Raw genomic sequence first — 24,979 nt, 5'->3', positions numbered from 1 at the left:
TGTGTTGTGCATTTTTGCCAGTAACCCAGCACCCAGATTTGATCCATTGTTACCCAGTTGTTACTCGGGGTCCTTTTCCACTTTTCTGTCTTCAGCGCTGCCGACAAACAGGGTTTAATATTTAATGAGGTTCAGTTTAGAGTGAGTTAAGAAGAGTTTCAGAACTAAGCATTCGTATGACTGTTTTGCACAAATGTTTAATGTGAGTATGTGTTTGAGTGTCCACTGTGGTTCAGATGTAGAGCAGAATTGTCTAATTTCAGGAAGTTAACCACAGGCACAGCATGGTATCTAGTATAGTGGAGTGTTTAAAGACCTTGCAAATAGGAGGCTGAGGTACAACTCCTTGATGGAGATGAAGCTCTGTCCTTTCTTAACTGTTCGCGTTCATACTGTAAGCACTTTTTGAACCAGCTCAGCATTTCAGGTTCACCCATCGGATTTCCAAAAAGAGAAGCTTGACTCATCGCTGCAGAGAACATGCAGTCTGCATGCCTTGGTGCTTGAATTTATACACCTGTGGTCATGGAAGTAATTGGAACACCTGAATTCAATCATTTGGATGGGTGAATGAAAATGTTTGCCGATCAGCAGAATGTCATCTTACATTCGTGTATCACAGCATATAGTCCAGTTTCATGTTTACTCTGATCAAATACTGGGATTCAAGGTCAAAATGACCCATAGACTCCAGCTTGCAAAACTCTGTGACTTGGAACCAACGAGGAAGCCGATGCATTTAGTGATGCAAATAAGAGAAAAGTGTTGAAGGCAACATTACCCAGTCTGTGATCAAAAACTTTACATTTTAAAAGATCATTTATTTGCAATCCAGTCACACTTAGAAACTTGAGTTTTGGCCACTGTTACAAAAATATACGCAAAAGTTACCTTCATACCATACAGAGAAAATAATCAGATTCAGGAAAATAAGTCTAGAAAAACTAACACCACACCCAACCCTCTTCCCTAGAAGCAAATCCCTCCCAGTTGTGCAAATAAAAAACACTTCTGTTCACTTGGAAGAAGCTGTGTCCAGGTGTTTGAGAGCTCCTCCCACCAGGTAAAGGCTTCCAGTGATGAGGACGTGGATCTCACTAGCTTCGCGGAGAGGAGCAGCTTTGGCCGTGACACTCGGTTTAACCGGCAGCGTCATCTTGGCCTGATCGGCCAGCACAGAGTCCCTGCCTTGTGTGATCCACTGGAGGGCGCTGAAGATGCACGGGAACACCAAGGTGTCCCCTCTGTGCTCAGGTAAATTAGGAAGCCTGTCCTCAATCAGCAATGGATTATCTCCATTGTCATCCAGGTGGTTATGGAGGCGCCAGATCCTCTCATTGTCCCAGCAGCGAGTCAGCATTTCCTTCACAGACATGTCAAACTTCTTCTCCTGTACTGAAGAAGGTGAAAGAATAAGTTCAAAGTTTTTGGCTCAGAATTATTCACTGGATAAAATCGTCTCTTCTTGCATAATCTGCATCTGGAAACACAGACTCCAACACAAACTCCACACAAGTAAACTATAAAAATGTGCTTCAGATAACATTAGATTACAACTGCACACTTCTGGACACCGATACTGTGTCCAGACTGATTTTATATAGAACGATCTGTACAGGTGCAAACAGGTTCAGCAAACTCACTACTGGAGGTGCTGACTTCGGCAATGCATGGGCAGAACACAGCAAAGTCAAAGTGGCACGGCTGCAAAGAAACAAGACATGCAAAAAAAAAAAAGTTTTCAACTCTATACGTACTGTCACGTCCTTGCCAACATACCTACAAATGCATTCAGGTTCGAAGAACTACTCACCACCAGGAGTTTAAGGAAAGCAGCTGCGTCTCTCTCTCCTGTAACGTTGAACAGCAAAACTCTGGCCACAGGGCCACTGAAACACAAACACATCAAAGTGTCACATCACTTAGCATTTGATGTAAAAATATTTCTGTAGATCCACCTACAATTGGAACACACACTCTGGTCCATTTTGTTAACAACAGAGACCGGACTAAATGTTTAAATTAAAAATTCTAGCACATCTTTTTTTTTTTTAGCTCACCTCGCGTTCCTCTCGTGCTCAGCTGCAGTCTCTCTAAACCATTCGGAACAGGCCTGGATGCTGTGCAGGGTGTGAGCTCCATCCAGGAAGTAGGTGACCGCTCCATGTTTTAGGGTCTGGCTCCTGCCGGGCCACTCGGTATCTGCCAACCCTGAGAGCAAACGCATTCACTGTTACATCAGCTGGCCCTGGGTGGGTCCTGTTGTTATCTCATTGGCTCTGCGGGACTCACCTTTCACCATCACGGGGCTGGGACTGAACGCAGTCGCCTGAAGCATCCCGCCATTGTTAACAGTGCTACAGGGGAAGCTATTATCTGTTCAGAGAGGACAGGTACATTGAAGGTACACTAACCAAAGCTTGCAGTTATTATTTGCATTATTTTGTACTAATCATTTATTTATTTATTTCTGGATATATGTTTAAACATCAGCCCAACCTGGTAGACCCCTCATCTGAAGCCAGGTGTGACTCAGCTGGAGGGCGAGGGAGGCGTTGGAGCGCTGGTGCTGCCCTGCAAGGCCCAGGTGCAAAGGTCCACATTCTGCCTGGTAGTCCTCCAGCTGTGGACACACCCACAGTGGACACTGCAACAACAGGTTAGAGAGAGTTATAGAAAGCTGAAGCTTCACTTTCCTGTGTGATGTGACTGAAAGTGGACTCCTACTCCGATCTCTTTGGCCCGCTCCTCGAGCACAGGCATGGCATCCTCTGGCTGTCTGATGGTGAAGGCGGGGACTCCAGGCTGCAAACACAAAAATGCAGCATTACTAAATGAATCACGCATTCAGACTGAAACAGTTACTCACTCCTAATGTGAACAGACCTTGTAGATGCCCGCTTTGTGCCAGGCGATCTGTTTGATGGTGTCTCCCAGAATATCAGTGTGGTCTATGTCCAGGAAGGAGATGCCACACACCCACGGCCTCCTGTTGAAACACGCAGGGGTCATAGTGACGACCGAGGCTGTACACTGAGCATGGCAGCAGACATAAACAGCAAGAAGTACTACAAGATGGCAAGATGGAAAAATCAACTACACCCCCACCCCACCCACACAACAATAAGAAAAAACTGATCCTATATAAATGAGAAATGTAAATAGTGTAAAAAACAATTTTTAACAGACGTAATTTTGAGAACATTAAAAATAATTTTGTATTTCAGCAAAAAGTGTAAGAAGACAGACTCCAGTGACTCTTATGACAAAGGCTTTTTAAATGTGTCCACTTGGTACCATTTTAGTTTATGTTTTGATTCGGAAGCTTTTCCATTGTTTGTGATATTTTGCATGTTATGCCAAAGACTTATGCTCTGCTAAGTTTACATCTCACCGTATTATGTTGGTGTTGTCGTACGCTCCGCCGATACCAACTTCAATCACAGCTAAATCCACCTGAGCAAAGAGGAAGAGCCATTTAGATTCAAGGAGTGTTTATAGTAAATAAGAACCATCTGTTGGTGAAATAAACAGGACTTATCGTTCAAGTAAATCTGAGCTCTGAGAATTACACACAAGCTTTTCTTATACACATCCAGAGGGGCTCATTTCTGAAGAAACTTTTGAAATCTAATGTTAACTGCACCACTGCCTGTAGGGCAGATACATGCATACATAACATGTGTCAGGAATAAATTCCATATAAACATTTTCTGGCTGCTTTTGACAATGTACCTTCTCCTGAAGGAAGATATGGAAGGCCAAGATGGTGAGGATACCAAAATATGTCGGCATCGTCCCTCCGTGAGCGTCCTGAGGAGGTTAAGGGGAAAAAAGTTATGACTCTTCAATCTGCTTGTTTATACACCAAAGATGATATATTTTATCTAATTTTTTCTAAATGATCACATCAGGTCATAAGTCTGAGGGTTTTAATTGAATTAATTTTAAGATGTTACCTTTCAAATATGGTCTCAAATTTATTAAAAGTGATGGCTTCTTCTACTTCTCTTTTCAGCTGATTTTTTTCATGGTTCACCACAATGGGTCATCTGCCTCTATCTCACTCTATTCCAGCATCTTCCTCTTCATGTCCTCCTTCACTTCACCCATGAATCTTCCCTGTGGTCTTCCTCTTCTCCTCCTGCCTGGCAGGTCCATTTAATCATCCTTTGTCCAATATATCCTACGCTGTCCCTCTGATGACATTTTCTATCCTGCTCACTTTTAGGTAAATCTTAACATCATTTAAAGTTTCTTATCTTAAATTCCAGAGTTGAATATAGTTTTAAATCTTCCAGAAGTAACAGAAGTGAAGAAGGGGCTGGTCTAATTTCCATATCTAAAGCATGTCTGTATTATGTTAAAGAAATCAAAACTGTACTTTGAAGCAACACCAAGTTATACCACAAGATGGCAGAAAGAGTCATTGTAACCTTTACTAAAAAAGGCAAATCAAGCCTGGGAAAAGACAAAACCCCGCGAAGAAATTGCCCTAAAGCAGTGATTCTCAAACTGTGGTGCGCGTACCACTAGTGGTACTTGGGCTTTCTCTGGTGGTACCTGGAAAATCTCCAATTTTTTTTTAAAGATTAAATAATATACCATTGTGGAGGTATGCAAAGACGACACGACAGTTCCCGAGGCTCTTCTGGGAGCCGGAGTCAACCAGAAAACGCCTCCCAGAGTGTGAGTCCTCTATGAAGAGCAGCCTTTCGGAGGCCCCCAGGAGAATTGGTGGGGGGGTGTGGGAGATGCCGTCAATGAGTCAGGAACTACTGCCTGGATGCAATCCGCTTCTTCTGCGAGTGAGCGGTAATCCTTCGCGAACCGCAGCAGCACCGGCATCTGTCGGAGGAAGACGTGAGTGAAGAGGAATCCGCTGTCATCCATTCCTAGCAAGGACAGCGTGCTCTCCATGAGCTTGAGAGCGGTACCATCACCAAGGTCCGAGAAAGAGAGGAGTTTCTCGGCCTGCATTGGAGAGGGAGTAGCGCTGTAGCAGCAGCAGCTTGAGAGAGGTGTATTTCCCTTGTGTGGTGGGATCCCGGAGGAGGGTCATCACACGGCGAAAATTAAAACGTACAGTTTTGCTATCACTTCCGACATAAATGAAGACAGAAAACTAAACAGCTGTGACATTTGTAGGGTTACTGAAGTTGGGCTAGCTGGTATATAATGATGTGCTACGTGGTAGCTAGCTACACAGCTATGGTTAGCATAATATGAACACAGTGAAGCTGGAGGCTGAACGCTAACTTTTATCCACTAGATAAAAGTTAACGTGAGGGTTCCTGATGGTTAGGGACAAATGCAATCGCATGTCAGGATGCTGTAAACGGACCAAACTTCAGTCAGGAGAACAACTGCAATGTAAGGTTAGTCATTAATATACTGCTGCATGGGCTGGGCTGTAGTTACATTGTAAGGTTTTAAAAACTGAGCTTTAAAATGAATAGTGATGCTAAAACCCGAGAGAGGCCGACAGTGATCACTGACTTTTTTTAGGGGCTTGTTCAGATTAAAGAACACAATACAAAGCATTAAAACATGTTAAAAACACAACAGCCTTAATAAAAGCAGAGTAGTTTGGACCCAGAAGCAGGGTTCATCAGGTCATCACTTAAAGATTGGATATCCCACCATGTTTTAATGCAGTACAGTTGTGGTTATTATTATCACTCGTCACATCTTATTTATGACAGTTAAAATAAATAGCATTCATATAAGAAATAAAATTGTCTGTGTAAACTGTATGTAGTGTTAAACAGGCCTATACTACTGCACTTTAATGTCGGTCATAAGGGTGGTACTTCAGGAGCCATATATTTTATGAGGTGGTACTCATTGTGAAAAGTTTTAGAACCACTGCCCTAAAGGAGTAAAGACAAATTAAAAAGTGAAAAAAAAAAAACACAAAACAAAACAAAACAGCAGAACATGACTGAAAACTTTTCAACAAACCCAACGATACAAGCCTGCCCCCTGGTGGTCAAAGCTCTGGTAAAAATTTGTGGAGGGTAATTAGAGAAAGTACCTTTAACAGCTTTGAATCCACATTAGAAGGTCAGTTCATCCCCAAAAGTTAATTTACATCATTTCCCTCTTCAATTGAGAAAGGTTTGGTGCAATTTGCCCAGTTTTAGAGATATTATTTCTATGACACGACTTGGGTTCTCGGGTTGGCAGGTTATTACCAGAACCAGATCACCATAGGGTGTGTCACATCTGGTCCAGTGGATGGGGCAGTGTCAAGTGGCATTTTAGTTTTCTGTTTTTCTCTTTTCACACCTACCTTAGTTTCCTCGAGCCGTCTATATATCTGCCAGAAGTATTTGGTGAAGAGCTCTTTTCCGATTGGCTGCCCGTTGATCCGAATCCTCTCTGTGACTTGGACCAAATGTGGAGAGCTGCACCCAAGAAGAATATTTGAAGCCTGTTATTACCTGTCAGTCTCTCCATCTAATTCCTCCTGTGTGTGTGTGTTTATGTTCAAACTGCTCAAAATATCAGAGTAATATCAGAGTAATCTGATTACAAAAACTAAACAACCCATTTTACTGTTCAGACTACTCGAGAAGAGCACAACCCCAACATCTGGACAGCTGTTACGTTCAAATGTAGAAATAACAAAAGACTTTATAGCTGAGTATGGGTGTGTATTTGTGTTTTATAGCTTATTTAAACCTTTCCAAGGACTGCACAGAAATCTGAAACAAAGCACATTTTTATGCAATAACACTGCAGTAACCACCTGATTCAGTAACCACCTGATTCAGTAAACACCTGATTCAGTAAACACCATGGTTTACCTGAAAAATCCTGTGCGGAAGCCATAATTTCTTAAAATCTGCTCAGTGAACGCACACGTCGAGCCCTGAAAGACAAACAGTCATCATCTGGATTCATGATGTAAATGTGTGTTATACATAATTTAATTAAAGCCAGGATCTTATATACCACACACTCATCTCACATAGCTTTTATATTCTGATTTTCACACAGCACATTATTTGTTTCAGAGATTTTTATTTATTTGTTTATTTAGAAGATTTCTGAAGAGATTTCTGTGTGTTAACATGAGGCCATTCTTATGTGTGCCCTTTGTCCTGTCTTCCTCCCCTCACCCCCAACCGGTTGAGGCAGATGGCAGCTCCTCCCTGAACCTGGTTCTGCCAGACGTTTCTTCCTGTTGAAAGGGAGTTTTTCCTTCCCACTGTTGCCCAGTGCTTCATCAAAGAGGTTTTGTCTGATTGTTGGGGTTTCTCTGTGTTATTGTAGGGTTTTACCTTGCAGTATAAAGCCCCCTGTGGTGTGATTTGGTGTTATATAAATCAAATTGAACTGAACTTAATTCTAATTAATCCACAGAACGGGCCTTTCTGATATAAAGAACACCTAAATGTCAGCTCACCTTGCCCTTTGTTCCGGTCACATGAATGATATTGAGACGGTCAAGTTCATCCACCTTTCATATGCATACAAGCACAGACAACTAGTTCAGTTAAGACTGAAGGTGATAATTACTGTAACTGTGTGTAATCTCTGATGTCACTGCTGCTTTGATTGGCTCACCGTGAGGCCCGCTCGTTCCAGGAAGCCTCTCATGGTCTTTAGCTGCAGGTGACGTTTGCTCTTTAGCTCCTTCAGGGCGGTAGCATAGGGCTGCAACGTGTTCAGGGTGGAGATGGTGTCCTGTGGTAAACGTACAAAAGGAAGGACAGAAAAGTTCAAAAGTAACAAAAATGTGTCATCTGTACAGAAAAATGTCTGCATGAAATGATGAGAATCAGGATGTCAGGACAGTCTGATTGAAATGTAAATCAAATGGTGATAGAAAGTGAAAGAGTCTCTGTTTTCCTACTAGATTTTAGGAGGGGAAAGGGAACCTTTCCAAAAAGAGAACCAAGGAATGATTCATGCTTCATGATCAGCAAGTTGAAAAAGAAAAATTGTGAAAAAAGAAAAAAATAATAATAATGATATATTTTTTTAAAACAAGATTTTTCTTCTCTGGAGGTTCCAGAATATTTGCCAGTGCAGAATTCCCCCACAGATTTCAGACTTTTGGAGAGCCGTGTCCCTCTCCAATAACAAAAACCCCTGGACAGCACCAGCCTTTGCCTTGAAGCAGCAGCTCCACAGTCACAATAATAGAACAGCTGCTATAAAACACTAAAACAGAAGAATCAAATCACAAATCAAATCAAATCAAATCACTTTTTATTGTCACATCACATGTGCAGGCACACTGGCACAGCACATGCGAGTGAAATTCTTGTGTGCGAGCCCCACAAGCAACAGAGATGTGCAAACACAACAACACAAACGAGCAAAATACAAGAATGGCCAACCTGAAACTAATAAATATATGTACAATATATAATAGTGTATGCATTTCTGGATGTGTATACTAAATATTTTCCTACGTGTGTGTGTGTGTGTGTGTGTGTGTGTGTGTGTGTGTATACACATTTTTACAAATTAAATAGTAAAAAAATAAAATAAAATAATAATAATAATAATAAAATATATAAAATATACAGAGTTGAATATGTGCAAAACAAGTGGCATTTATATACAGTGTGGAGTGCATAATGTTGAAGTTCCAGTAGTGAAGCTGAGGTGTCTATGACGTGTTCAGCAGTCTGATGGCCTGATGGAAGAAGCTGTCTCTCAAGAAAACCTCAGCTTACCGTTTCTGTATCCATGGCGGCTCTGCTTCAGTCTGACACCGTTGTGTCAGTTTCTGTTACAGCAGGTATGCACTTGTCCGTGCGCTTTAAAACCCCGCCTCTGTCTTTGGGGCTTTCAGATATTTATCACCTTAGAAAAGCATCATTTTTGCCCAAGGCATGTAGTAAAAGGATGTAAGAATATTTTCAGGTATCTCTACTTGAGGATTTATTTTTTTGTCAACCTTTTATTTTTACTCTTTATATTTTCAAATCAGGCTCATTACTTTAGCTTTAATTAATTTGAGGGAAGTTTTTATTGTGAGTCTTCAAACTGATGTGAGGTTAAAAGAAGGTAACAATAACAAATAGATACATTTATTAGTTTATCCATCAGCGAGGCATCTCACATTCAAAAAGATGAAAGAGGCAAAAAAACCCCACATCACTTATGCATTATCATAGCACCATAAACTCGGGGTTTGAATTAGGTTGGGATGATCCTGAACGGCACTTTTGGTGCATGTTGATAAGCTGTGTTTGCAGTACAGCGTTGAAGAGGAGCAATCATAAAGGGAGTAACGTTTTCTAGCGGCAGGTAATTTTAAACGTTTCTATCAGCTCAACAAAAATCAGCAAGCACACAAACTGTTAGTCACACCGTGTCTGTGAGGTAAAGGTCCAGCTGCTGGATTTCACAAAATGAGAGCTAACTTCACTCAGAGATGGAGAAAGACGTAAGAAAGACAGGACAGGAGAGGAAGAAGATGGGTTAGATTTAAAGGTAAGGGCTGCTCAGTGACATTTGATAATCTGCAAATTTAAAGATTGCATGTTAGTCCTAATTTTTAAATCAGATATCAGGTCTGTATGGTGTGAAGTTTTATACTGTTTCATTTTGTAAAACGTCCTGCAAAACAAGCTGAGATCTACAGCTTTGTTTTATTCAAAGGTTGTGTGAAAATGCTGTGCAGTTTAGTGCTGGATAAACAGTAGTTTGCACTATTGTGATGGATTCACATAAAGCTCTGAGCTCCTGGTCAGAGTTCGGTTACACAGCAGAGATGAATTCAAACTTAAGCTGATGATGAGATTCACTCACTGAATTTAACTGTATGCTGTGAGTGTAGGGGAAGGACATCAGCCCAGATAGCTTGTGAAATATTTTTGAATTTAACTGTGATCACAGGCTGTGCACTAAGACCATCTGCTGGAGCTCACAGTAGAAATGATTGAGCAGCAATTCTTGTCCCCACACTGAGCTACTACAACTGAACTTGGGGTTCCTCCACCTGCTGAACCCCACTTATACTTCCATGCATTAATATTATTTTATTATTACATTAATACAGCATGAGGTTCAGTTAGCTTTGCATAATAATATCTGATAGCATTGTCCTTTAAACAGCTACTTTTTACTTAATTACTTTGAGTACATTTCAGGTACTTTTTCACTTTTAGTTGAGAAAAGAAGAAAAGAAGTTGACTTCCACCAGGGCAATTTTTTTAAACACATATCTTCACTTCACAGTAAAGAATGTGTGTGTTATAGTGTTTAAGGTGTGGAAGCATATAGTGACTGACAGATCTCTACTCTTTGTGGCATTTTTCTAACCCGACAAACCGGATGAATCCCGGGGGGAAAAAAAAACCTCCCCAAGAAGTTTCTTTGTTGTTTTTAGGAATTTATTTCTGTTTAATTTAATCTCCTGAGTCTGAATAACATCACTCAAAAAAAAAAAAAAATTTGGTGTCACTCCCATTTCTTCTTGTTGAATATGGTTTTATGACATTTTTCAAATGCGTCATAATATATACACATACACACACACACACACACACACACGTGTGTGTTTTCATGGTGATTTCTTTCTTTCAGTAAATGGTAAATGACCTGTATTTGTATAGCGCTTTTACTAGTCCCCCCTAAGGACCCCAAAGCGCTTTACACACCCAGTCATCCACCCATTCACACACACACTCACACACTGGTGGAGGCAGCTACAGTTGTAGCCACAGCTGCCCTGGGGCAGACTGACAGAATGGTGTTTGAAAAAAAGAAAAACAACAAAACCCTCTAGTACTCCAATTCTAAGAATTGCGCTAATTCTTCAGTGAAGGTAAAGATGTTTCTGCTCAGTGCAGCAAGATGGTCCAGTTCGTCCTGTTAAACTGTAGTTGGGGGGGGGGGGGGGGGGGGGCTTACTCTCTTAACTTTTCTGTTAAATTCACTGCACATCACTGATGTGCAGGTTGTATATTCACAAACCTTGCATACGGTATCAAGTGGTCCTGTTCTTTGGAATGAGCTACCTGCTGATTTCAGATCAGTTAATAGTGTGTCTGTATTAATAATAGGAGACAGCTCACAGGTGTTGTTTTGTAACCATTTTTATTGTGGATCACACTGCGGAGACGTGGACTGTGTCTGTAAAACATTTCCCATCAGCAGGACCAAGAAGGACACCAAAGTTTTAAACCATGGTTGGCACAACGTCTGCATAAACTAACCGGCTCAGTTTTTAAAGATGTGAGCGGATTCCATCGTAGAGCTTCCACAGAAGTGAATTTCAGGTGAAACTTAAAACAGTGATGTTCATTTTGTGCTCATAAAAGTCAGAGTCTGAACGGATATGGCTGAAGGGCTTAACCTTTTAGCTTTAAATACACCGACTGCATGCGTCACAGTCTGACCATGAAGTTAAATTAAGGCCCATTTAAATAAGACGTAGAAACGCAACACTGATTTTAAACTCGTATAAATCTGGTGGATTCACACATTTAAAAAGAGGAGGCCACATGTACGAAGCACACTGTGCAACCAAAGTGACACAAAGGAAAATGTGCAAATATTTCTCAATTTTTAAAGATCTCTGAAATGTGATAATTAAACGTTCCCAACAGGGTCAGAAACAATTAATGCAGTTTAAATCATTCCGTTTGACCAGCTCAGCTCTTTGTAGCGTCTACAGCTCATGTAAACACATCTGGCTTCAAGTAAGACTGAAGACACTCTGGAGCGTCTGCGCTGTAAGGCTCAGGGTGAAGCTGGAGCTGCCTCAGTCCTCATAATTAGCTCTCAGAGAAACAAATCCCCAAGTCTGAAATGTTAAAAGCATGAAAAACCTTCTTCTGTCCAGGTAAGTTTCCCACAGTAGTGTAAACATGTGCAAATGGTCACTTAGAGGAAGCTGGGTCCAGGTGTTTGAGAGCTCCTCCCACCAGGTGGAGGCTTCCGGTGATGAGGACGTGGATCTCCGCGGCCTCACGGAGGGGAGCGGCTTTGGCCGTGACACTCTGTTTAACCGGCAATCTCGACTTGGCCGGGTCGGCCAGCACAGAGTCCCTGCCTTGCGTGATCCACTGGAGGGCGCTGAGGATGCACGGGAACACCAAGGTGTCCCCTCTGTGCTCAGGTAAACGAGGAAGACTGTCCTGGATCAGCAGCTGGGTGCCTTCGTTATCACCCAGCCGGTTATGAAGGCGCCAGCTCCTCTCGTTGTCCAAGCAGCGAGTCAGCATGTTCTCCACTGACACGTTGAAGTTCTGCTGGTCTGAGAAGGAAACAACAAGTCCAATAAATCCTGTGTATAGAAATCTGCAGGAAGAGGTTAAGACTAAATTCTTGCTCCATGCCCTTACTGAACTCTTCCTGCACCCGAGTTTTGTTTTTGGCCCTCGTTAGCTGTCAGCAGCCTCCGGAGTCCAACAAGCCAACTAAGACTATCCTCAACAGCTTCTTTTATCTCTGGCATCTGGCAGTAGAGTGGACCATGTTCCACACCTATGTCCCAGTCAGTTTCCTGGACTGAGACACTCCTAGTGCATCCTCACTATACCATGTGATTACACCAGGCCTGTCCAGCATCATGTCCCACTACCTGATCTAACAGCACCACCAGCTCAGCTCCCATTTTCACCCGACTGTTCTAGACATGTGAGGTCTGATCGAGAGTCGAACGAGTGTGTCCTGGTGTTCTTTTGGACACCTTGATGCTCGATCATTATGTTTATCATTAACAAACCGCATGCACAGGCTGTCACTCCTGAACGCGCCATGTTAGGTTTCACTCCCACTGTGCAGGTGAACATTAACCCTTTCCCCCTTGAAAGCCAACTGGGAGTAACCTTGAAGCCCTTTCCTGAACAGAGTGGTTTCAAGCTGCTTATGAACAAAATGACTGAACGTATCTCTATCGAGAGAGAGAAGTTTCTTTATTCTCCTTTCAGAAACTGCATCCCATTCAGAGTACTCACCTGCGTTACAGGAAGCAATGGCTTCAGTGATGTTTGGGCAAAAGACAGCAAAGTCAAAGTGACACGTCTGAGAGAGAGAGAAAAAAAAAAAAAAAAGGGCAGAAGAATTATTTATAGCGGTCGGTTCCTCTCTACATGAATGTGTGCGTATTAAAGTAGCTGTACTCACCACCAGCAGTTTCAGCATGGCAGCCGAGTCTCTCTCTCCTGTCGCGTTGAACAGCAGCACTCTGGCCACAGCTCCACTAAAACAAACATGTTGAGCATCAAATCAGCATGTGAAGTACAAACCTTCCTGCAGAAACACTTCTAGGATTTAAAGAGAGCGTGGCTGTCTGAGGTGGTCTTTGACACACAGTTTAACAAGTCTTGCTCACCTGGCGCTCCTCTCGTGCTCAGCTGCAGTCTCTCGGAACCACTCAACGCAGGCCTGCATGCTGCGCATGGTGTGAGCTCCATCCAGGAAGTAAGTCACCTCTTCATGCTTCAGGGTCTGGGTCCTGCCGGGCCACTTAGCATCTGCCAGCCCTGAGAGCAAACACACACAGTTACCTCACTGAATGACAATCTGGTTGTAATGGCAGCTGACTGGCTCAGCAGGACTCACCTTTAACTATGATGGGGCTGGGACTGAACGCAGGCACCTGAAGTGTACCGTTGTTTTCAACAGTGGTGACGGGAAAGCTGTGATCTGCTGAGAGAGGACAGGTTTCTATTAACACTCTCGTCACCTAACCCCTTCACTCACACCCCTAAAGAAAGTCCCGTTTGCAACAAGCCATGAAGGGAGCCCAGCAAACACATGGAAGCAGGAATCTTTTGACCTACTTCCAAACGCTGTGTGTGGTGGGTACATAACACTGCATGTGAACCTGAACACACCATCTCCTCTGAAGCATGATGGAGGCAGTGTCATAGATAGATGGAGCTAAAATACAGGCAGGGATTTAGGCAGGATCTTTACATCCGAGTCCTGTAAGTTATATACTGTGGATCTCATCATGCAAACCTGTCCTCACCCTGTGAACCTCAAGTTCCCCCTTCACCTTGGTCAGTTTTATTTAGATTTTTCTGACTTCTTTAGCAACTTTTTGAAAGCACAACAGACATCAGCCACTTTCTGCCACAGAAGCACTGCTCTTTGTTTGTGCTCTCTTCAGTGAGTGACAGCAGCACGATCTGTTTACCGTGAGGCAGCGGACATCAATGTAGACCAACTCCTCTCACTGATTTTACATTTAAAAGAATTTAAAAAAGAAAAAGAAAATCACGGTTCAGCTACGTGGTTTCGAGGCTCAGGCAGTATTCAATTTATGTACATTTGGGATATTTAGGATTTATGTATAAACGTTAATCACACCTGGTAGGCACCTCCTCTGAAGCCAGGTGTGACTCAGCTGGAGGGCGAGGGAGGCGTTGGAGCGCTGGTGCTGCCCTGCAAGGCCCAGGTGCAAAGGTCCACAGTCCACTTGGTAGTCCTCCAGCTGTGGACACACCCACAGTGGGCACTGCGACAACAGGTTAGAGCATGTTAGATAAAACTGAAGCTTCACTTTCCTGTGTGATGTGACTGAAAGTGGACTCCTACTCCGATCTCTTTGGCCCGCTCCTTGAGCACGGGCATGGCGCCCCCTGGCTGTCTGACGGTGAAGGCGGGGACTCCAGGCTGCAAACACAATAATGCAGAGTTACAAACAGGAACTAAAAAGAAATAACGGGTTCAAGCTGAACCACAGACACACCTTGAAGATGCCTCCTTTCTGCCAGGCGATCTTCTCGACGGTGTCTCCGAGAATCTGAGTGTGATCTATGCCCAGAGAGGAGATGCCACACACCCACGGCCTCCTGTGGAACCGCACAGGGCGAGAAACGCTGGTTAAAAGCGCCTCAAAGTTTTTCAAGCGACTATAAAGTGTTTTTTATTCTACCTCATGAAAGACGAATTGTAAAAGTAATGCTAATAATAAACACATGAAAAAGAAGTCTAACCATATAAATGAAGACAAGTCTACTTTTTGCCCCCAATTTTCCCTCCAAGTCTTTTTAAGGTCTGTGGCACTCACTGCCTTTAGATTAGGACTCAAATCGCACACGATCACGTGTTAATTTTACCTTCAGGCTCACTGCACTGTTGTTCAGTTCTAATAAACCAAGTGCACAAAATGCTGCACGTTTGCATTTCTTGTCAGAAGCATATTACCTGCATGACTGCACACACTCCTATAGTCAGCAGAGCCCAGTTAAACCAAGAGATGTGTGTGCTGCAGAGGCTTCCTGATGGTTGAATATTTTGGCATTCATTTTCTGATGACATAATTAACTCCATGGTAGCCATGTTCTTTGTTAGATAACTGCATTAAAATCCAAAAGGCATAAACAGCACAACCACGGTGCACATGGATTCCAGCTCAGGGATTCTGGTTAGAGCCACACAGATCTCAAAATGGGACTTTGTAAAGCAGAGATGAGACCATGATAATGCAGCCATGTCCACCTTTCACAAATCCAAAATACAGTGGTCCCTCGCTATAACGCGGTTCACCTTTCGCAGCCTCGCTGTTTTGAGGATTTTTTTTGTGCGTAATTTTGTGGACCATTGTCAATCTCGTGCCGTGGCTCCTGTACAGTACAGAATGTGTTCAGCTTGTCAAATTTACATAAATCTTCGATCGCTAGCAGTGTGACCCTAAAGTGCTGCACTGTATGTTTGTACGTTTTCTCCCCAACAAACACAACAATGTCGATGAAACGTTTTAGTTTTATAATACTGGCCTTATTTTTCTACAAAGGTTTGAACTTTGAGTTTAAAGAAAAGAAACGTGTGAAAATGTTGATGCCTGTCTGAGAACAGTGTATAAAGTATGTAGTGAGGGGTGTTACAGCCTTTAAACATATATAATAATTGTAAAACATAAAGCTGACTACTTGGATTTTACCTGTCACAGGTTATTTTTAGAACGTAACTCCTGCGATAAACAAGGGACCGCTGTATCACACACATATTCCTTTCTATCAAAGGTACACACCAGTGTGCACAATCAGAGCCATAGCACCACATGCTAATGTTTATTCACCATGAGCCTGGCAGTGGGCCCATTTTACAAGTGCTCAGTTTGTGCTAGAAACAAAAACTCCCTGTGGCCTGTATTATACTCTTGTATGAGTTTCATTGAAACTCAAGTTTCAATGAAGAATCTCACCTTATGATGTTGGTGCAGTCGTACGCGCCGCCTATACCAACTTCAATCACAGCTAAATCCACCTGAGCAAAGACAAGAGCTGTTTAGATCCAAAGAAAACACCAGGAGTAAATCTGAGCTTTAAACTTCACTGACAAAGGAAACTGCACAGGTGTCTGTATTTAAGGCACATTAATACCACTTAAGTGAGGAATAATTTTTTTAAGTGTGTTTATTGGCTGTCTCTGGAGTTACCTTCTCTTGGAGGAAGACATGGAAGGCCAAGATGGTGAGGAAGCGGAAATATGCCGGCATCGTCCCTCCGTGGGCATCCTGAGGGGATCGAAGAGAGAAAGACAGACTGCCTGATTACAGCCAAAAGATAATAATGAACTTTCTGATCCATAATTCTAATCTTCAAGTCAAGTCAAGAAAGCCTTTGTCACATGCAAGTTGCCCTGCAGCGAAATGGGACCCCCCTCGACCGACCTTATATACACAGCACAGACATCACATGGGGAGACAGGTCGTATTATGGAAAATCTTGGCTATTTAATGCAGTTATTGCACAGAACACAACCTATAATAATCAGAATGAAGAATAATAATCATCATCATCATCATCATCATCTATAATAACCTTGGCAGGGACCAGCAGATGGAGAAAAACACTTATCTGAAATAAGAACTAGGAGTTTTTAAAAAAGCAAAAATTAAAAGGACAAAATTAAATGAAATAAATAAAACTGCTTTTCTGATTCTGTGGGAAACCTGCAGCTGCGTGACCAACACGTGCTGCCCGTCACATGAGGCTCACGCTCATCCTGACGCGAGGAGCCTCATTTTAAAACCAACTCAATTACAACCTGTGACACAGATTACACACACACACACACACACACACACACTCACTCTATGGTCAGTGACTGTCTGCGCTCCCGTTTTCAGACCCACCTTTGTTTCATCGAGTCGCCCGTAAACCTGCCAGAAATATTTAGTGAACAGGTCTTTCCCGATTGGCTGTCCGTTGATCCGAATCCTCTCCCTGACCTGCACCAGATGTGGAGAGCTGCACACAAACGCGCAGCTTCAGACACAAACACTTCAACACAACCAGTCGAACCAACATTACACACCTGCACCCCCCCGCATCATCAATATGATCACATTTTGAAGACCTTCAGAAGAGCTCACAAATGGTCACTAACTTCATTTTCCTTTCCATTTTCTCTTTTTGTTTTTTTTGTTTTGGAGAGGCGTGTATGTCTCGCCAAAAAAACAAAACCAAAAAAAACAAACAAACCCCGCAACATGTGGATGTTGTTCAGACTTTACGATCTGGACCAGCTCTGCAGTTCGGGAGGCAAAGGGCAGTGATCCTTCATGGCTAATTATGGATTTTATTTCTTATTAAATCTTGTGTGTACATCCCAAAAAGCTGCAACACATCTTTAATCTTACATGGTGGATGCTTTAAGTCAAAAAATAAGAATAAAAGTTAGATTTGAGTTTACCTGTAAAATCCTGTGCGGAAGCCATAATTTCTTAAAATCTGCTCAGTGAACGCGCATGTCGAGCCCTGAAAGACAAAACAGTCATCGCTGGGTTTTTCCATCGGGACAGAACAGCACTTTGTTGTAAATTTCCTCTAAAAATAAATAAATAAATAAAAAGTGAAGTCTGAAAGCACCCTCGACCGAGCTGGTTAATGAATACACATTTGCCAACATGTTTGTTTGACCTTCTGCTCTCAAGTTGCATAACGAGAGCTCGGCGCTGACGGGACAGACAACAGCGAGGTTAAAGAGAGTCCCACACATCACTACAAGCCCGACAAAGATCTGCAGGGCTGGATGGGACTCGCACTGTCAGTAAACCTTTGGCATCACATCCTGTTGGTGTGTGCAGACAGATGAGGCCTGCTTATGCTCATGAATTCAGAGTTTTAGAGTCATGAAATGTACCAAAAACAACAGAAACATCTGAATGACTGAGCAAATTTAACGGAGAAAGCAATCCAGGAAATGTATGAAATTGTGTCCCTCACCTTCTCTGAGTCAGGAAATATTAAACTGTTACAAACTCATCACTTTTACTATGTTTTCCTGCTAAAAATCAAACTTTTTACTTACAGTTTTTTACTAATTAAATTAAACCTGTTTAAACCATTAAAAAAAAAAAGAACAAATTCAAAATTTAAAAAAAATAAAAAATAAAAATTGCATACATAAATTATAACTTGTATACTTTTTGCTACATCCTTTTGTCTGACTGAACCCATTATGTTTTACAGGGGAAAAATAATTCTTAAATAATTTTTGCAACTTAATCATATTAAATTATTTTTTTATTGCATTCTTCCCCCCCCCCCCCATTTACATGACTTTATATTGTATTTACATATATTTTATTGCATTTATTTTTAATGTTTAACATTGTAAGTTGTTCCATTTTTTCCATAACTGATAAATAGCGACATAATTTTTTTGCATAAATTCTATTTTTTTTTTCCCCACAGCATTTTACATTATTGAGCTCCTGGATCTTACTTCATCCATTTAAATTTGTCTTTTTTCCCCCTTGAGGGTTATTCCCCCCCCACTGTTATACATATTTTATAGAGCTATTTTTAAGATAAGTCCAATTACAGGGTGTGTTTGTACAAGGCTGCCTCTTTATCTCAGACCTAAATCTAATTTCAAGATATGATTGAGTATTGAGTGAGACTGATATACAAGAACAATAAAACAGCGCTAAAGAAATACTCATCTTGATACAGTTATGTAACACACATCAGCTCACCTTGCCCTTTGTTCCAGTCACGTGAATGATATTGAGATGGTCGAGTTCGTCCACCTTTGACACACACAGACACACGTCAGATAACACTGAAGGCCATATCTACTATGACACTGTTTGTAATTCTAAATGTTTTCTCCGCCCCGATTGGCTCACCGTGAGGCCGGCTCGCTCCAGGAAGCCTCTCATGGCGTTCAGCTGCAGCTGAGGGTTGCTGCGCTCTCGTCGTACCTGCTCCAAGGCGCTGGCATTTGTCTGCAGCGTGTTCAGAGTGCAAATGGCATCCTGAGGTGAAAGAAAAATGTTTGAGGATGGAATCAATAATCTGCAGGAAAGAATTTCTGAATGAAAGGATGAGGATCAGTCTGACTTAGAGAGTGACAGATGCTTTGTTTCCTCTGCACATGTCAGAAGGTAAAAATGACACTTTCACACGAGCAGAGCTAAGAAATCTTTCATGCCGAGACGGTCAGTGAGAGTCAGAGGTGTAACCACCAGCCCAACAACACATGTGAGGCAAACCGGCTGAGACCAACCAACCACTGATGAGCAGAAACAACAGCAGCTCTTCTGTCACTCTGTAACAGAGATACCTGCGGCATGTGGGGGTGTGGGCGGGGTCTAATGCTTAGCTCATGCTTCACCGTGGACACTGGCAGTAGCTGGCGCAGTGTAAAGCGACTTCTTCACAAATAAGTCCACATGGTTGATGTCTGATGATGAAATTTGCATCACTCTGGCCCAAGTGGACTCGTGAACATGGAAATTAGAAGAATCAAAACATGGCCACAGTATTATTTATTCTATATTACATCAGCCACCCGTCTTCATCTGGGCAACATGTTAAGCCTCTTCTCATGCCAGATCCATCTTACAGGTTTCAGCAGTCTCAGTCTCATATATTCAAAATGAACTGAAGTTAAAGTCAGAGCTGCTGTTTCTTCTCATTCAGTTTATGTGCAAAGTATTTACGTTTTGTGTTGAAGTGATATCAACTCAAGTTGAACCAGGGTCCGGCTGTACTTTCAGGTACGTTCATGTAACAACTGTTTGCACCAGAAGAAGCTGCAGCAGGTCAATATAAGATTTCTTTTATAAGTGATTATTCAAGCAGCCAGCAGTTATTCCGGTTCTCAAGTTCTTTGAAATCAATTTAATCTTGCTAAACAACTGGCAGGCTCATGAAAATCTGGAAAGCTCAGTCTGATTACTCACTGAGTTTTTGTTTTTAAAAAAAGCCCATGAGACTCACAGGAGCAATGACAAGGATTCTGTTCATAAATAATTTGTTACAAAAGCAAATATTCAACGTGACAATATTTTCTGAGCTGTGATCTGACTGGATTTGGAAAATGAGATGGGAATGAAGAGTCAGCTTCAAACTGTCCACTCCATCAGATTCACATGTCTAACAACTCATTCATTCCTTTAATCAGAGCTGGAGAGTGTTCTGACATTTCAAATCGCTTTGCCGTTAGAGATAAATGTTTGCTTTGATCAGGAATCAATGCAGGAATCTATGAAATAGTCAGACCTGTAAGCAGAATTAATGACAGCTTCAGTATACAAATCTTATCAGTTAAACTTTGGGAGTTAAAATTTCAGGAATGGATTAATGTCAGTGTGAGTCCTCGGTTGATCTGATATCCTCGTGTTGGTGTTGTTCCCAGATCATCATACTAAATGTTGTTCCAGGATCAACATTGCAAGTGACCAATCAGAATGTTGTGACGTCATACTTTTGCGACTTCGGGAAAAACCGGCGTAAAACAAAAAACTGTACCTAAGCTGCGTGAAACCGCCTCTGTCCGCCGATCAACGGACCCTGACCCTAACCGTAACCCTTTAATAAACAGTAAGCAGAATTGATGTTGTCCTTGCAACATTGGAATTTCATAAATGCATGAATGGCTTGGCGTGCAAAAGAATAACGTCACAACAATGTGATTGGTCACTTGCAATGTTGAACCTGGAACAACATTTTCATGATGGTCTGGGAACAACACCAACACGAGGATATCAGATCATCCGTGAGTCCTCACAGGTGAGTCCCTCCCCCTACACACAGAGTGGAGCAAAATAAAGCCATCAGAACTTTCTTTCCAAGCTCCTTAGATTATGAGAGCTCAATGACTTCAATCTCAGCGCCGAGTTTGCCGAGACCCTGAAAACTAAACAGCCAAGTTTAAAGCAGATCGGATGAACTGTTATTGAGATATGCAAATAAAAACAACCACAGATTTCTCAATTTACAACTGAGACGTCATATAAACACGGCGAAACTTCAGCATGTATCCGCAATCCCATTTACCCAATTCCTCTGTATGAGAGTTCAAACACTCAATTAAAAAAAAAAAAAAAAAAGATAAAAGCCAGTACTTTTAAAAGACAGTGATTCACAGCATCTGACATCTCACGCCTTCCACTTTAAAACCAATAAATATAAATCAGACACAGAAATAGCAGAAATGCTGGAAATTAAGCAGAATGAAGTCTTACAGCTCACGATTGCTCTTATGCTGTCCTGTCTACATCCATGGTTAGATCACTGGCTCCAGTTTGATAACGTTTGATCACCTGTTGTAGCAGGTATGCTCAGAGCAGGGCGATATGACCAAAAATATTTATCACGACATTCATTTGAAAATTTGCGATAACGATATAACTGACGATATAATTGACACTAGACAAAATACTTTACAACTCCACAACTTTATTAGTGCAAAAGCAAAAAAAAAAAAAAAAAAAAACATCAATGTATTTTCACTTACACAAGCAGCTTTTTTAAAAGTGCATTAAAGTCATATATAAAAAAAAAAAAAAATTAACAGTGCAAATGTAAATTCCTTGCTGACAGTTTAACCAAAAGACATTTCCAGTGGAAATCGGCCGACATATCCTCAGCATAACCATGTATAATATCCACAAAACTTAAAAAGAGGTTATACACACGGTGCGGGTTTGTAGCTTAGCAAAGTCGTACTAAAACATTTGACAGATTTTCGAGCGCCGTGTACATAAAACCGTTTCGAGGTCAGTAAACACAACCAGAATTCATACATAAGGCACACGGGATTATAAGGGGACCTGTTGAGTTTGAGAAAAATCAAAGGATTGATTTTAAGTGTGCCGTATTTTCCAAACCACCACAAACACGTTTAACTCCAACCACTGCTTTCTTCGAAAAGCTTTCACTCCGTGTCATTTCCCTGTCTCACAGACGCCACATTTCTTTTTCACTTCTGCATGCAAATGAACTGTTCTCCTGGCCAGAGTCCAAAGCACAGGCGTTGTGAAAAGTAGGTGTGGAGGAGTTCTGACAGCTTAAAGCAACAAGAGGTAAAGACAGATGAAGAAGAACGTGTGAATGTTTCAAAACTGCCACAGGAGACAGTTAACAGCATTCGAGCCTTTCAAAAAAAACAGCTACCAGACACCCTTCCATACCACCACCAGGTGGTGTCTCCTATAACTCAGGTGTGTTGTTGTTTTCTGGAAAAACAAAACAAAACAAAAAATAGGTGTGAATCCCAGGGAGCCGAGCCCAGCAGTGGATCAGAAATGTAAAGAGAAATCTTTTGTTTAGCTGCAGGCATGGGTGTAATCTCAGTGGTTACAGGCTTCTGGGTCAAAGGTGACAGATGGAAAACAAAACACTTTTAATTACTTAAAATGAACTCCACCCTTGTATGAATCAGAGTGGTTTGGTCCACTCATTTAGGCAGAAAAAAAAGATGAAGTCATAGCAGCCATTTCTTCCTTTTGTAAAAACTTTATAGAGGGTTTTAATTTATAGCGGCACACATCTGGAAACATCTAAACTGTCCAAATTATTTAAACCTCCAGAGGGCAACTACAAAAAGTATATTTAAGTTTATTTGCTTAATAAAAATCGATTTTTAAGCAATTATTTCTGTAGAATTATGACAGATCATGTCTAAAATCAATCTAGAAAGTGAGACCAATACAGAAGTGCCTTAAACCTTGTTTGATCACCACCAGGTGCCGACTCCTCTGGTTGTGTATAAACCAGCATTAATTGATTTGTGACGGCAGTGAACACACTCCTGATCAGTTTACTGGGCCAATCAGGAGTTTAAAGTCTTACAGAAGAAAACGTGTTTATTTTATGAATTATGCTCATTATTACAGTCACAGTGGAGCCTAAAACAGGATATGCGCCTCGTCGATCATAAACCAAAGAGCAGGCAGTCTGATCCACCCTGAGCCTGCAGAGTTTCATAACAACACCAAGAGGTCAATGGACAACTACATCCATCTTTCACATACAGTCTACAGTAGAAACAGACTCAGAAAATCCTTAAAGATGATTTTGTTGCAGTGACAATGAACTCATTCATTGAGTCTCTTTAATATCTGGCCGCAGGAAACCCATGATGGACGCCATGTGTAAAATTGTATGTGCCAAATGCTCGTGAAAGCAGCAGCACGAGGAGATAAAAGGGGTCTTGTCTCCTCAATTTTGCATAAAGTAGACTGCGGACGGCTCTGACAGACCCAGTTCTGAAACTGCGGAAAATTCCCATTAATATTACAGGAAACATCAAAAACACCTGAGTTCATCCAGGAAAAAAGTGAGGTGAGCATGGCACAAGTCAACCTAACAGAAATAACATGGCTACACAGAAATACCACAGCACGTGCCAGCGCAGACTTTTAGCCACTGACACACTACTGCGAGCTGTTAATAGCTGTCCAAGCTAGCGTGTAACAGCCGAGTCCGGGCAGCCTGTCAGCCCGAAAACTACCTCCAAACTTTCGGAAACAGTCTCGCTGCTCAGTTAGCTAGCTCGTTAGCCGGCTGGAGCACGAACGGCGGCGGTCAAGCAGCATACCTGGTACTCCATTCCCGGGATGTGAGGAGCCGTCTCGGTGCTGTAGTGCCGGCACGAAAGACCCGCCAAACTGAGTGCCCGATCCCGCCGTGCAAGCCGCGCGGCGAAGGCCGAGCCCCGCCGTAGCATGCGCGACATGCACAGCATCATGAAGCGTGGAGGTGTCCCAGGAAGGCGACACCAAATATGGAAGGCTCGTTTTTCAAGCGTAATGACGTCAGAACACGCCCCGTCATTTTTACTCATTTATTATTTTTTTAAAAACACGAAAACGCAAAGAAATAAAACACACAAATACTCCGACAAAGATCGAACAATAAAAAAACAATACATTTTCAGAACCTGAGATTAGATCAGTATCTAAAACAATCCTGCAACAGTGAAAGTTGGTGGATGTTTTTCAGTGTCTCCAATATAAAAAATAATAATAATAGCCATCCCAGCTCCATAATTTGTCGCGACTCACTGAAAACAGCAATAACAGATTTTTGTGCCACTAAATGTCCAGACTTTAGCAGACCTTTACCAGAAACAGAAATGTCCTGCAGGGAAATCTAACCTATAACTGAAAAGCATTATGTGGAAGATTAAGGTTAGGGGTGTAAGAGCACATTTCTTCCCTTCCCTCCTATAAAGTGAAAGAGGAAAACTTCACAATCCTGAATGAGATTTACCTTTGACGCCATGAATTCTCAGGACTGAGCTTTAATTTGAATGCAAACTGTTTATCTCTGGAATAATATGTGCATCTTTAATCCAAGAAAGCAGAATTATTACCTTTTATTACTTCTCTAAGGTTTGTTCAGAATCAGAATCGGAGGCTTTCAAATACTTTCCTGTAAATAATGAAGACGAAAACAAAAGTTAAATTAATTTGAGATATGTTTACATTATAACACATAATCATTATTTATTAATTTACATGAGCATTTCTGCTGCTTTGCAGTCGTCAGAATGTCTTGGTTTGTATTTTCACGTTTATTAATTTATCAAACAGTCCGGTTTGGTGCGGAGAGCGCCCCCATGTGGTAGTAAACTAGTATCATAGTTTTGATCAAACGTTTAGAATCAGAATCAGAAAGGGTTTTATTGCCAAATGTTGAGCGGGTTTACAACATTAGGAAATTGCTGCGGTGCTTCAGTGCAAACATACTGTTATAAATTAAGCTTAAATAGACATGAAAAAAATAAAAGTAAGAATAAAAATTAAAAG

General features: G+C 41.7%; 2 protein-coding genes across 4 annotated transcripts; both read right to left on the bottom strand.

Moving 5' to 3' along the window:
* Nucleotides 1–800: 800 nt before the first annotated feature.
* LOC113026124 (folylpolyglutamate synthase, mitochondrial-like) lies at nucleotides 801–8,744 on the bottom strand. 2 transcript variants are annotated; one of them, XM_026174580.2, is made up of 15 exons: nucleotides 8,697–8,744; nucleotides 7,576–7,695; nucleotides 7,415–7,468; nucleotides 6,813–6,877; nucleotides 6,296–6,410; nucleotides 3,736–3,813; nucleotides 3,395–3,456; nucleotides 2,887–2,989; nucleotides 2,728–2,805; nucleotides 2,500–2,647; nucleotides 2,293–2,376; nucleotides 2,061–2,211; nucleotides 1,814–1,889; nucleotides 1,644–1,704; nucleotides 801–1,395 (listed from the first exon to the last, which is right to left on the bottom strand). In XM_026174580.2, the coding sequence occupies exons 1-15, from the start codon at nucleotides 8,709–8,711 to the stop codon at nucleotides 1,016–1,018; spliced, it is 1,590 nt and encodes a 529-aa protein (XP_026030365.2). In that variant the 5' UTR covers nucleotides 8,712–8,744; the 3' UTR covers nucleotides 801–1,015. The 2 variants fall into 2 exon arrangements, with proteins under 2 accessions (XP_026030365.2, XP_080159771.1); XM_080303645.1 differs by lacking the exon at nucleotides 8,697–8,744 and having other exon boundaries at nucleotides 7,576–8,673.
* Nucleotides 8,745–11,050: 2,306 nt separating this feature from the next.
* Nucleotides 11,051–23,953, bottom strand: fpgs (folylpolyglutamate synthase). 2 transcript variants are annotated; one of them, XM_026174578.2, is made up of 15 exons: nucleotides 23,767–23,953; nucleotides 19,067–19,195; nucleotides 18,914–18,967; nucleotides 17,626–17,690; nucleotides 17,066–17,180; nucleotides 16,367–16,444; nucleotides 16,133–16,194; nucleotides 14,675–14,777; nucleotides 14,521–14,598; nucleotides 14,293–14,440; nucleotides 13,540–13,623; nucleotides 13,310–13,460; nucleotides 13,102–13,177; nucleotides 12,933–12,999; nucleotides 11,051–12,229 (listed from the first exon to the last, which is right to left on the bottom strand). In XM_026174578.2, exons 1-15 carry the CDS (start codon nucleotides 23,914–23,916, stop codon nucleotides 11,853–11,855), a joined length of 1,737 nt encoding a protein of 578 aa, XP_026030363.2. In that variant the 5' UTR covers nucleotides 23,917–23,953; the 3' UTR covers nucleotides 11,051–11,852. The 2 variants fall into 2 exon arrangements, with proteins under 2 accessions (XP_026030363.2, XP_026030362.2); XM_026174577.2 differs by having other exon boundaries at nucleotides 13,540–13,626; nucleotides 23,767–23,952.
* Nucleotides 23,954–24,979: the final 1,026 nt, after the last annotated feature.

The sequence above is a fragment of the Astatotilapia calliptera genome, chromosome 7, assembly GCF_964374335.1.
Source record: "Astatotilapia calliptera chromosome 7, fAstCal68.1, whole genome shotgun sequence".
NCBI lineage: Eukaryota > Metazoa > Chordata > Actinopteri > Cichliformes > Cichlidae > Astatotilapia > Astatotilapia calliptera.
Note: the sequence above shows the minus strand (reverse complement) of the source record. Positions and strands in the feature narration are given on the sequence as shown.

What these genes read in the sequence shown, in the direction of transcription:
- LOC113026124 (XM_080303645.1), bottom strand. Translation starts at nt 7,776, where the DNA reads ATGCAGACATTTTTCTGTACAGATGACACATTTTTGTTACTTTTGAAC. An exon ending in TGGAACGAGCGGGCCTCACG is followed by an intron (nt 7,469 to 7,575) that starts GTGAGCCAATCA and finishes TGCATATGAAAG; the next exon opens with GTGGATGAACTTGACCGTCT. An exon ending in ACAAAGCGGGCATCTACAAG is followed by an intron (nt 2,806 to 2,886) that starts GTCTGTTCACAT and finishes TTGTGTTTGCAG; the next exon opens with CCTGGAGTCCCCGCCTTCAC.
- fpgs (XM_026174577.2), bottom strand. Translation starts at nt 23,916, where the DNA reads ATGATGCTGTGCATGTCGCGCATGCTACGGCGGGGCTCGGCCTTCGCC. An exon ending in GGCGACTCGATGAAACAAAG is followed by an intron (nt 16,445 to 17,065) that starts GTGGGTCTGAAA and finishes CGATCCCCTCAG; the next exon opens with GATGCCCACGGAGGGACGAT. An exon ending in CAGCCCCATCATAGTTAAAG is followed by an intron (nt 13,461 to 13,539) that starts GTGAGTCCTGCT and finishes GTTTGCTCTCAG; the next exon opens with GGCTGGCAGATGCTAAGTGG.